This window comes from Anticarsia gemmatalis, chromosome 5, assembly GCF_050436995.1.
Source record: "Anticarsia gemmatalis isolate Benzon Research Colony breed Stoneville strain chromosome 5, ilAntGemm2 primary, whole genome shotgun sequence".
NCBI lineage: Eukaryota > Metazoa > Arthropoda > Insecta > Lepidoptera > Erebidae > Anticarsia > Anticarsia gemmatalis.
In genome coordinates this window covers 4,429,016-4,442,480 of record NC_134749.1, presented here as the reverse complement: position 1 = coordinate 4,442,480, position 13,465 = coordinate 4,429,016, and the positions used below count along the sequence as shown (strand labels likewise).

Sequence of the window (13,465 nt, the reverse complement as noted above, 5' to 3'; positions counted from 1 at the left end):
CGGAATGTCAACAGTGAAGTGTCACTCGCTGTCAAAGAATTAGCCGATTGGTTGGCGCCGGTTTTGCTTCAGTGGGCGGTCTGCAGTTTGTATTATTAACGTATTGACATTGAACTTCAAAAAAGCTTTTAAAGGATCCACAGGGGAAGTAAAGTGGTTCCAACTATCGATAAGTTAGACGCTTTACTGCATCGAATATAAAAATGACGGACTTACCTTTTCAAGCGGAATATGCAAAGACCGGAAGGGCCTCTTGCAAAGGCTGTAAACAGAAAATTGAACAGGGAACTCTTCGCCTTGCCATAATGGTGCAGGTTAGTTGGAAATAGACTTTTTGTTATCGTTTCCGGATTGAGCCGGAAAAAATAAAATTTATTTATATACTTACTGCATAACAATATGATGTTCCTCAAAATTATACCTACATAATTTGTATCCAAAGTCGATCATGTCAAACGGATTTTCATCGACTATGTCGCAGTAGTATGTTTCTATAGAGAATATATTATTATGTACCACAATTTGTATGATTTAAATATCACATCAGATTTATTCTAAGTTGTTTTTATCCAAATATGTTATGATATCTATCCCTGATACAATTTTGGCTAACCTTCCTCCTCCTGCCCATAACCATTAGTTTAATTTTCAGGGATATTTATGTTTATAAAAGAAAGAACATGATTATCTGTACTGTTGCCACAATAAACCCAGATACATACAAATATTATCATGAGTGACTAGAATGAGTTGACATGTTGTGACTTGTTTTTAACTCAGACAGTACTTAGCTTACCTAGTACCTACTTAGGTTTTGATAACAAACCTTATTGTTGTGTTATTATGAAACACATATATAAATGACATGTCTATTGTACATAAAATTAAAATGCTTGTATAAACTGGGGTATTCTCCCAAAAATCCTAATATATAAGGTATTATTAACTACTAATAATCATACATTCATTTACTGATCGGCTCTGTTGTTACTTAGACATTATGTACAGTAAATTTTATTATGAGCAAGACCTGTCCCTTTGTTTGGCAAAGGTCTCCATCAAACACTTCCACTGGTTTCTGTCATTGGCTGTTAAAAAAAATATTAATAAAGATAAGTTAAAAAGTTTTGTCTAAGTGAACTTGGCATACTCAATACCAGATTTTTTTTTAAATGATTCTAACGAATAAAATGTTTTGCTCTACAGTCTGCATTTTTTGATGGCAAGCAACCAAACTGGCATCATGAAGAATGTTTCTTCAAAAAGAAGCACCCAACTACTGTAACAGATATTGGTAATTTCAATAAGCTGAAAACTGAAGATCAGAAGAGAATCAAAAGCACTATGGGTACAGTATTTAACTTCAGTTATATTTTACTTTTCACAGTATTTGAAAGACATATGTATAAAATTTATTACCAAATATAAAGCTTGTCACAAACGTCTAGAACAGCTCTATCAATTCAGCTATTTCTTAAGTATACTTTTATTAATGTTTAAAGGGGATTATGGGGAAAAAAATCTGTATTCAGACAAAGTAAAAACAATTTTCCTGTTACTATATTCAACTAAATTGAGTGCAAATGCATACATTATCACAATTTGTTGTTGTTGAACACAATGAGATTCACATTAGGAATATTGCTGTATTGTAGCCTTCATTATACACACCCAAGTGACTCATAGCATCAAGTATAACCAGATCATTTTACTATGCTATGTAACCATTTAAAAGTGGTGATTTGGTATTATTTTTCTATAAGGGTATACTTAAAAAATAATAGCAGACTTTATCAGATTTTTTTATGAACATACAACTAATACAAACACTACATAAATAGATTGTAAATAATGCATTGTAAGGTGAAAGCCAAGTGGTACAAGTTGGTACCTCCCACACAAGTGGTTGCAGTTTCAAACCTGTAGCAACACACCAATGACTTTTCGAAGTTATGTGTGTCTTAGTATTAATTATCACTTGCTCCAACAGTGAAGGAAAACATTGTGATGCAACCTTGCATGCCTAAAAGTTCTTTAGAACAGTTCTTGAAGGTATGCAAAGTCCCCAACCTACACTTGGCCAGCATGGTGGAGTCAAGGCCTAACTCCTCATTACGGGAGGAGACCCTTTGCCTTGCAATGGGACGTTAATGGGTTAAATTTATTAAAATTTATTTAGGTACAAATAAGTATTTCTTTTGATGCAGAAAGTTCAACTGGGATTGTGATGCCTGAGACTAAGGGAAAGGGGAAAGGCAGTTCCAAGAAGAGGAAAGCTGAGGAATCTGATGTATCTGCTGTCAAAGATTTCAACATTGAATACTCTAAGAGTAGCAGGGCTACTTGCAAACATTGTGAAATTAAGATTTGTAAGGTAAATATTAATATTTAACAGTACAAAAACTAATAGAATCAAATTTACGGAATACCTGTGCACAATAAGGAACCATAAGGCTTAATCGCGACTTGACAGCAAAATAGCTTTTACACAGCAAATTACTAAAGTTGCTGTACAAGGGTCTTCCAAAAGTTGACTGACAAGGGAATTGCAAAAGTTACTAAACACATGTTTTCCATAAGTTACTGAATATGATTATTCCACATACATATTACCACTTTTCACCATAAACAATGTTAATACCATGTAATAGTGCATGAGCCTTTTGCTATTTACTGGGCATGTAAGAAAAGTCCAGGCGACTAATGAATAATATTCTAATATTAATTGGAAAAGATTAATATTACTTTGCCGAACCAGGGAGTCAAACCTAATGATCAGCTGTCTGATACACTGCACCACAGAGAATTATTATGTATGTTTGTTTTAACCTTACCACTTAGACTTCTAATCATGTGAAGTGTATTCTGTTATCTGTATATATTATTTATTATTATTATTTCACATAGCAGTTACAATTGGGAATTTCTATTGTTTTTCCCACACAATGTTGAAGAAGGAAATGTCAGAGATAAGAAATTGTTATCTTGTGACCTCCATCACCTATTTTTCCTGGTTTTTCCTCATCTATACTAATATAATAAAGCTGAAGAGCAACGAAAAATGTTACAAAAACGGGGAAAATTTTGACCCTTTCTCTTAGGTGACGCAAGCGAAGTTGCGCGGGTCAGCTAGTTATTAATATGTACAACACCTAGGTGTAGGTTAGTTTAGCCTAAAACTTATAGCAGTTATGCCATTTTTTTAAATTTATTTTTGTTTATTAATTTCTTCTGTTGATAAAGATTAATATCTAATAGTTTAATATCTAGCATCTAGTTTAATTTTATGTATTCTTTTTTAGGATTAGAAGGCTCAGTGTAAATCCTTCCTTTCTACAGTTTCTTCTTTAAAATATTTTAATTTATTTAAAGTATTGCATACTGTTGTGTCCCTTAGATTTTTCTTACAACCATATATATTTTATTATAGGATGAAGTGCGTGTTTCGAAGACTGTGTATGACACAGACGTAGGTGCTAAGTATGGAGGGCAGCCATTGTGGCACCATGTTAAGTGTTTTGCTGAAGCTCGGAGTGAACTCTTATTCTTTGCTGGTGGTGAAAGTCTGCCGGGCTTCAAAAATCTCTCGAAAGAAGACCAAGCCATGGTGAAAAAAGAGATCAAGTGAGTGACAAGTACTCTTAAATAAAAATAGTAAAAGTACCTTATTTTTTATTAATAATATCGTACGATATTGTTTATACCAGAATGCGAAGGGAAGATGTATTTCGATAAATTTTTGTAGGCCTCATATACCAGGAACGTTGTTAAACTCCAGGTTGCCATTGAACACATTGTAATAACACTTTCCCGTCCCGGGAATTGAACCCGCGGTCTCTTGTTCAGCAAATGCTTACCCTGGTAGATCAAAGATACAGTTAATAACAATAAATATAAATATTTATGTACAACCATTTGTTTTTGTAAACACTAATTTAATTCTTTGATTTTAGACCATTTAAGGTGGATGATATACCAGTGAAAAAATTGAAGGATGAACCGAAAGATGCAGCTGAATTGAAGGAAGAGAAAGAAAAGGAAAAGAAAATAGAGAAACAAAATAAACTCTTCCATAAACATAGACAAGCGTTAAGTGAACTCAAAAAGACTGATTTGGAAGAACTACTTGAGCACAACTCTCAACAAGTAGTCCCTGGGAAAGATGAAGTAAGTTCTAATTATGCTATAAACATAAAATTTCCGTATTTTCTTACTGTAATTTTTATTAATAACAATTTCAATTGATTACATACAATTTCGAAAAGTAGTTTAAGTATACTTTTTTGTTTGAGATAGTTCTTAATGTGTAATTTTATTGTGTTTTTTTATTAATTTATAACAATATTTCAGTGCCTGGACCGTGTGGCTGATATGATGGCTTTTGGTGCCCTCGAGCCATGTACTGAGTGCAAAAATGGACAATTGGTACTTGATACTACCGGTTACAAATGTACTGGTGAGTATTATCAACATACATAGATTAGATGACTAATTTGAGCCTTTAAAATTATGTGAAAACTAACCTAATTTGATTAAATTATCAGACTTCAGCCGTTTAGCTTGTGACCACGGCCAGTTTCACCCGCGCCGAAACGTCAAGCATTATAATCTGAATAAAAATATTCTCATATTCGTACAGGTAATCTAAGCGAATGGACTAAATGTTCGGCCGTCACTCAGACACCTAGTAGGGTACCCATGAAGATTCCCAGCTCCTACAAAGATGGAAGTATATTTAAGAAATTTAAACCGAAGACTGATGTAAGGTTGTTCGAAGCGGCGCCGCGACCCGTGATGATCGTGGTCAAAGATGAACCAAGTACTAGGTAACAGATAGGATTAAGTTATTAAACAATGAATAAAATGGCTAAAAACGTATCTGAAAGTAGAAACAACATGCAAGCCGTGAGTTTCTTGCCGTTTCTTCTCACGAGCAACAGCTTTTCCGAAACGGTGGTAGATTAAAAAATATTATGACGATTTCAAATACTTGTTAAAGTTAATGAAATAAAGCATTTTTGACTTTGAATATGTTGATAATGTTTGCCACAAGAAGTGCACGCTGTCATTGCGTATACATCAACGTGCACGTTACAATTTCGCACTACTAGTACCAATAACTTCTGTGAATAATTTTCAAACACTAACGATTAACATTCCAGCGTCAAGAAAGAATTACCAATTCCTCCCCTAAAGAATCTGCAGTTCTTCTTATACGGAAAGCTGAAGGATAAGGAGGAGACTAAGAAACGTATTCTGAAGCTCGGTGGTCTATGCGTAAGCAAACTAACAGATACAACTGTCGCTGTAGTGTCTACTAAGAAAGAGATTCAGAAAATGAGCCCAAAGATGGAAGAAATCCAAGGAATGGATATTGAGGTGAGGAACATTGCAACGAAAATGCAATTGCATGTTGGCACTCATTTAGTTAGTAATGTCAGCAGTCTGCAAGACTAACACACCACAGGCTAACACTTATATGAGTCAAGAATCTTTATACCTTTACGGACACTACTATTATCAATCTAAAGCAACGAAACTAAGGAAAACAAACGAATTGACGCGAGTATGCATTCTAATTTACGTATAATATTAGTCACGATAATGGAGAATGTTAACAAATTTGGATTATTAGCTCTCCATATTCTCTGTTAACAATAAAAAATACTAGTGAAAGAATTACTTTGATACGTCAATTAGTTTCAGATTTATAAGTAAAACAAGTTGTAACCGCGCGAGTCGGTGTGACGTCATTGTACATTACTCTAAGTCTGGCTCACATAGTCCTTTTTAATAATATTTACTATTATTACACTTTAAATGTAATAAGCAGACGAAAACACAACAAAATACTGCATAAGCTATTACATCTACGGCTATAGACTTGATATTAAGCGGGACGTGGCCCGCGCGGCATGGTGTACTATGACGTCACGCTGTTAGCGGGACTCGATATTTTTTGAAACTTTGAATGCTTGTAAAATCAAAACTATTTGGTATTTTTGACTAAAACAAAAACTAGTTTTCATGTACATGTACAGGCTTTACTGAGTGCTAATGTTAGCTGTAATAACATATTTCTTTGTTATCTTGTGGTAGAAAGCGCATAGCTAACAGTGGTCTATTTGTTTACAGGTTGTGGAGGAATCGTTCATAGATTTGATAAAGAAAGATGGCACAATAACTGAATCACTGCAGTTAATTAAAGAGAATAACATTGCTGAATGGGGATCAGATGTAAGTAGTAGGCAAGATCTATACCTAACGATCTAAGCAGAGCATCAGCGCGTTCAGAAGCAGTTATTAGACACGTGTGGTGCAAGGTTATAAGTACGAAGATAAAGCGTAAACTATTCAAGACCCAGACGACCTACTATGGTTCGTGGATAGAAAAGTTCGGCAAACATTGTAGGAATTTGTTTATGACCTTTTCCTATTCTATTTGACTCGCAGTAGGCAGTTTATAACGTACAGAATTGTAATAAGAAAGAAACTAAATTTCAACGAATATTCGTTTTCGTTGGTAAAAATAAGGCCTCTGGATTACCAACTCAAGATCGTTTGGTGTAGATCCGACATAATAAACACAAATAAGACAATTTTTTAGTGTTTCTCTATCAGTCGAGATACTTAAAATTCTGTTGTTTTTTTTTCAATTAATTGTTTTATTTTTTATTGTTTATTTATACAGCCAGCCACAAGAGTTCCTCAAGATGTTAAAGACGGGAAGTCTATTCCTAAGTCTGGCAGCATGTATGTCAAATCTGATAAGTCATCTTCTGTTAAATTGAAAATTAAAGGTACTTACTCATTTTCTACATGCTTGACAGTTAATAAATGCATGGAATAAAAAAATGTTTAAAGCAATATATAAAAAGATAAATTTTATTGCAACTAAATAAGCCACACAAAATAATGTATACTACATGTTTTTATTATACTGGCTCTATATAAGCGTCTTCATCCAGATAAAAAAAAACCCTATTAAATGTAAAACAGATCTTTCAAAGCAAACAAAAAAACAAATACCTGGTTTAGTTATTCGGAACATAAGGTCATTTAACCATCGAAAATGCACTTTATTTTATAAACCATTCTCTCGCTGAATATAATCTATTTCTTCTTAATTTGTTCAACTTTTTTACAAGATTTTTTTTTACATTGGTAATTTTAACATTTTTAATCGACCGAGGGGACTGGAAACTCAGAGGAGAGGCCTTTGCTCAGCAGTGGGACATAGAAACAGGCTAAATAAAAAAAAGAAAAAAAAAATTACGTGTGAGTGATTACTATTGTCGATGGTATGTCAGGCGGGTCGGCGGTGGACCCCGCGTCCAAGTTGGAGGACGAGGCGCACGTGTACAAGGACGACGACAACACGTACTACACCGTGGTGCTGTCGCAGACCGACGTCGTGGCGCAGAAGAACTCCTTCTACAAGATGCAGGTGCTCCAGAGCAATAATAAGAACAAGTGAGTATTGTGTACTTACGTAGTTTTAAGCTAGTTACAAAATGTATACTAATATTATAAAATTGTAAAGCTTGTTTGTTTGGTGGCACGCGCTAATATTGAACCAGTAGTTCCTGAAATTAGCGCGTTCAAACAAATAAACAAACTCTTCAGCTTTACAATATTAGTATAGATGTTGAAGTATAAATCGAGCACAGAGGAAATATGATTGTATTCATGTGTCTCTATTGGCGTAGGTATATACCACGCTGTGTACGACGACAACGCTGATTTCATACATTTTAAAATTAGCAGACTGTTCCAGCGACTTAGTACAAAGAGTAATATCTAATTAAAAATAGATAACTTGAAGAACACTACAGTCAACCTAACCAACCCATACCAACACAATTGATAAAGGTTTATTTTAGTTTAGCAAACTTTTATCTATTGTGTTGGTTTCATATGAAAAAATAATCGAAACTAATTCAAATTCCCACGTTCAATGTTACCCAAATGATTCAAAGTTACCCAAATTGACCTTACACAAATTGTATACTTGTAGAATATTAAAATGTGACGTCATTTTCTCGTCTCAGGTATTGGTTGTTCCGATCTTGGGGTCGTATTGGCACGACCATTGGCGGCACCAAGGTGGAGTCTTGCTCCTTGTATCAAGCGATACACCAGTTTGAAAAACTGTACATGGAGAGAACAGACAATCCCTGGCACTGCAGGAAGAATTTTGTTAAGGTAAGCATAATAACACTAGATTTAAAGAATACTATTGGTTATTTACCAATCTTGGATAGAATAAAAATGATCGCATTAAGATATAACATAAGCCGTTTTAGAAGTAGCACATTCGAATAGGCGTTTTCACTAGGTGTTCATTTTCGGCCACTATATCCACTTTCTTTTTTCTTTGCAAGAATACCACCAGTTATATTACATGACACTTATTCATAAGCTGTGGAAGTGGACTTAAAACTAGAAATTTCTTCGCAGGTGCCTGGCAAGTACTATCCGCTAGACATGGACTACGGCGGTGACTCCGAGACAACAGCTAAACTCACGATCGACAAGAAATGTGATCTGCCGGAGCCTGTTCAAAAACTTATCATTAAAATATTTGACGTCGACGTTATGAAACAAACACTACTGGAATTCGAGGTGAATATCATTTTTTTTTCTAAAATACTCGACGACTGGATTTCAAGCATAGTCATAACTTTTTAATCATACTCACGTCGAAGACACGTCTTCACCAGTAACAGAAGAATGGTATTTTGTTTACTTATCAAATACTAATAGACCCGTGGATCTTTGCTCCCGTATAAGTTAAAAGAAATAAAGTTGGGCTTTCGTCCCCTATCTTTACCCGTTAAAATATGTATTGATTGAACTGTTCTTATAAGTGATCTTGTTTCTTAAGAGAGTGTCTATTCAAATTCTTTTTAACACTTGTAAAGAAACTCAATATTAGATATAAGTCTACATAGTTGCGTAAATGCACGAGTATAGACTTCCAGTTCCAAACCCGCAATTGGCCAGCGTGGTGGACTGAAGGCCTAACCCCTCCCTCATTACGGGAGGAGACCCTTGCCCAGCAATGGGACATTAATGGGTTACATTTATAATTGTATGTTTGTGTTTGCAGTTGGATACCGAGAAGATGCCCCTGGGTAAACTATCAAAGAAACAAATCAAGTCTGGATACAAAGTACTGTCTGAACTTCTTACCCTCATTGAAAAGGGCTCTGGAAGTCAAAACAAGATCATTGATGCTACTAACAGGTTACAGACTTATTTATTGGCGTTACTATTGTGGTGTACTACTGATCGTTTTGTGAAGCATAGAGAAAATAAATGAAAATAGTATAAAAAAAACTTAAGTAGACTATGAATGTCAATGGGAATGTCTTAAAAAGATGTCCAAAAGGAGCTATTTACAGTTTTGAATAACAATATTACATTAGATAGCTTCCACTAATTAGAGTCAAAGCAATTTCACATTTTACCAACTTCAAAAAATAGGATTTTCTCATTATTCACAATGCAAAATTTTTTTTTCTAACTCTTGATACTGCGGTAAAAAATAGATAAAAGTAACTTAATATTGAATGCATGTTTACAGATTTTTCACACTGATTCCTCACGACTTCGGCGTGAAGAACGCTCCGTTGCTGGACAACTTGGAGATCATTCAGACCAAGACCGCCATGTTGGACAATCTGCTCGAAATTGAGATAGCCTACAGCTTGATGAAGACCGGTATGACAATATTAGCTTTTGATAAATTACATACATTAATACATACATAGATTCATGTATACATACAAGCATACATACGTACATACATGCATGCATAATATCACGCTTTATTCCATAGACGCCTATGTCTATTAGGCAGAGATCAAAGAACATGAATATAATCTTTTTAAATAACTTATTTACTAAATATCCGCAGCTTTTACGAAACTTTATTGAAAGTAAATTATGATCTCTGTGCTCTTGAATACCATTCAAGAGCACAGAGATCATAATTTACTTACAACCTTCTTATCAAATGGAATACTGACAGACTTTAACATTCACTTGTGTGTGTCATTTTATCTACTACATAGGTTATCCAACAATTATAAATAATTATTAATTATTCATAACAATTATTTCAATAAGACTAATAATATACATAGTACATATTCTGCTTAGTATCATTATTTGGGACCAAACTATCAGTAGTTCTAAAGTATAATAATATTGTTAATAACAACACATAAAAGACAACAGTCCCTAATCATATTGTTTGGTTAGATATTGATATGACTGTTGATTTAAACAGAACTTTGTTCATTATAAATAGTATTGATTCGAACTGCGTCAGAGTTGAATCACGGTGAAAATGTCTCTAGAAACTATATTCTTCAAGTATCAGTACAGATTGGGATATGTAAAGAAAGGTATTTCTTTCTTCTTCTTTTTTCCTTGTTTTGATGACACTGATGTCCGGAAAGTTTTTAATTTTTAATTGCAGTCAATGTGTTTATGTTGCTGGCTTCCGTTTTTTTTCCCACACACTTCCATATTTAGTGCATTCTTTGTTAAGTAATATTATGAAATAATGAGCATTTAAATGATTAAAGTGCACCCACTCAATAATAAGTTTTTTTCTGGTCTTTAAAAATACCGATCTTCTGTTATAGTTATAACATAAACCTGAATAATTATAATTAATACTTAGTCTTGATTTCATTTCAATTGGTATTTACAGAGTCTGCGACAGAAGAAACTAGTCCGATAACATCCCACTACTTGAAGCTGAAGGCGGACATCGCTCCATTACCGACAGAGAGTCCGGAGTTCGAGATGATTAAGAAGTACGTGCGCAACACGCACGCATCCACACATCAATACTACACTCTAGACTTACAGCAGGTACAACACCATTTTCCTGATCATCGAACTTTATGATATATTGTATATCCTTCTATTTAAAACAACAATTTGTAGGTATTCAAAGTTGTTCGCGAGGGTGAAGAAAAACGCTTCAAGCCATTCAGAAAGCTTCACAACAGACGTTTACTCTGGCACGGATCGCGTACTACTAACTTCGCTGGAATCATCTCTCAGGGTCAGTGATAACTATACGAGTTGCAAGTGAATCTATTTTCTCATTCGCAAGTGGTTATATTTGTTAGTCTAAATCTTATTGTTTTCGTTCGTTTCTAGGTCTCCGTATTGCGCCGCCAGAGGCGCCGGTGACAGGTTACATGTTCGGTAAAGGTATATACTTCGCTGACATGGTGTCTAAGTCTGCGAACTACTGTTGCACTAACAAGAACAATTCTGTCGGTCTCTTGTTGTTGTGCGATGTCGCTCTCGGCAATATGTAAGTCATATCTTCTTATATACTATCATGTTACAGCCTATGAAGGGACCAAAGAACATTACAAATTCTGTTTTTCCTTTTTGCATACAGGAAAGAGTGTCTTCGAGCAGAGGATGTGAAGTTACCACCGAACATGCACTCAGCATGGGGCTTGGGCTCCACACAGCCGGATCCGGCACAAAACCTGACCCTAGAGGACGGTCTCATCGTGCCGCTCGGTACACCCGTTCAGACCAACGTACAAGCATCACTGCTGTATAACGAGTATCCTTTACTAACATTGGTTTCTAACCCAACCGCCCCTGGAGGTTAGAATTATACTGGAAACTTCCACTCAAGGGCTTACAGGATTTGCTTTTCTATTAAATCATTGCCAAAATATTTCTTATATAGCACAGATAAGATTAAAAATCATGTGCAGTACACAAATAGAGCCTGTTCTCTGTGAAGGGCAGATCTAGTAAAAATGTTTCTCCTCGAACTTGTTAAAATTACGAGGTTTTGCACGTGTACGTTTCATTTTAGAATTTGACCACTGTGGAGGTATGTCTGCGTTCTTGAACTTTCTTAAAACCTTCTTCTGTTTAAACCTTTTGCAATGATTTGCCGTATGCACAACAAAACTTTGAGTAAATATGTAAAAATCGGAAATTTAGTCTGATCTGTCTAATACAAAAAAGCTCAACTTAAAGACTTTGATGTAGCATCTCATAATCTCCAAAGTGGTAAGTGGTTTTTGATATTTGTTTGTCTTCCCAATAATATTCTTCCTTAGCATGACGTACAGATTCATCGTATACGACGTGGCTCAAGTTAATGTGAAGTACTTGGTGCAGATGAAGTTTAATCATTCGTATTAAATTCATTATTAAAATGGTTTAATGCCCTTTTGTCTCACTGCTGGGCCTCATCAATAATTTGATATGATTTTTATTTTTTTATGAATGTGTGAATTACTTATTTGTATTGTTTCAAAATATGATTGCGTATATTAAGGCGTATGTTAAAAAATATTATGTTGTGTGGTACACGCACATATGATTGAAGTTAATTTTCGAATTGTTACCACAATTTCAATGCTTCATTCCATTTTAATCGTTAAAAGAAATTGGAATCTGTGATTGAATGTTACCTAGTTCCTAAGAATATGCCTAAAAAAAAGCTATAACAGTTATTAAGAATCTCCACAAGTATAATTATTGTGAGACTACAGCTGCTTATGAAAATACTATAATGTTTATGCCCGAATTGATTGTTGTTTAATTGGTTGAAAGCACCGTTTCGTTATTATGATTAATTACTTAACAATGTATAACATTTACAATTCAATAAATAGTTTTTTAATAACATGTGATTTTTTTATGTTTCACGATAATATTTTATGATGACATTATAAGATGTGCGACAAGTTAAGGTATAGGTACAATTCTGCTTCCCGAACTGAGTGTACCTACACATAAGGAATTTGCTTAGGACTAGAAGTCAATTTAGTATCAAAATAGTGTTAGCCGCCATTTGAAGCTATCCCTTTATGTTTACCGAGGTAATTCAGGTGAAGCTTTTAGCATTTGAAATCAACTTTTCATTAACTCAGAAGTATGAAGAACTCTTGACAGGCGAAAACAATCTATAAATTAAAATTTTCAGTTGCGTATTCCACATTTTCATTTTAATTCTACTTACCACAAAATGGCCACTTACATCTGAAATATTAAAAGAATGGCAAAGAAAGCTATTTGGATCATTAACTGAAACTTGAATGCTTCTAAAGAAATAAGGCAGTGACTATACAGTTACTGGCTAGTGGCTACCTACTATTCAAATTCTCGATTAAAAATATTATTGGCTATTATAATAGGTCGGGGAAAAAGTTTCGTCGCATTTTTTAAGAAATGTCAAAACATTTTTAATATGGTTTATTTACATTTAATTAAAGTATGTAATGTATGTACCTATGTACCATTTTGTTCGATAACCTTTTGCCATCTTGTAGGTAGGGACATGATCCCATTACTATAAAAAATTTAGGACTTCTCATCAAAATACCGCGACAAGTGGATTTGGCAGTCCTCTCGTGATGTTAACCTAACGCTGCCTAAAGAAGTCTGAAGAGACCGAAAC

General features: G+C 34.5%; 1 protein-coding gene across 1 annotated transcript; it reads left to right on the top strand.

The window, feature by feature from the left end:
* Positions 1-16: 16 nt before the first annotated feature.
* Positions 17-12,691, top strand: Parp1 (Poly-(ADP-ribose) polymerase). The gene is made up of 20 exons (XM_076114220.1): positions 17-314; positions 1,207-1,348; positions 2,208-2,374; positions 3,431-3,624; positions 3,954-4,167; positions 4,351-4,456; positions 4,640-4,826; positions 5,163-5,379; positions 6,136-6,237; positions 6,692-6,800; positions 7,311-7,473; positions 8,052-8,205; positions 8,461-8,625; positions 9,113-9,249; positions 9,590-9,726; positions 10,727-10,890; positions 10,966-11,086; positions 11,185-11,344; positions 11,435-11,608; positions 12,132-12,691. Exons 1-20 carry the CDS (start codon positions 204-206, stop codon positions 12,202-12,204), a joined length of 2,997 nt encoding a protein of 998 aa, XP_075970335.1. The 5' UTR covers positions 17-203; the 3' UTR covers positions 12,205-12,691.
* Positions 12,692-13,465: the final 774 nt, after the last annotated feature.

Bases quoted from the DNA above. Each gene is read 5' to 3' on its own strand.
- Parp1 (XM_076114220.1), top strand. From the start codon at position 204: ATGACGGACTTACCTTTTCAAGCGGAATATGCAAAGACCGGAAGGGCC. The intron at 6,238-6,691 runs GTAAGTAGTAGG...TTATTTATACAG, and splicing joins TTGCTGAATGGGGATCAGAT to CCAGCCACAAGAGTTCCTCA. The intron at 11,345-11,434 runs GTAAGTCATATC...TTTTGCATACAG, and splicing joins GATGTCGCTCTCGGCAATAT to GAAAGAGTGTCTTCGAGCAG.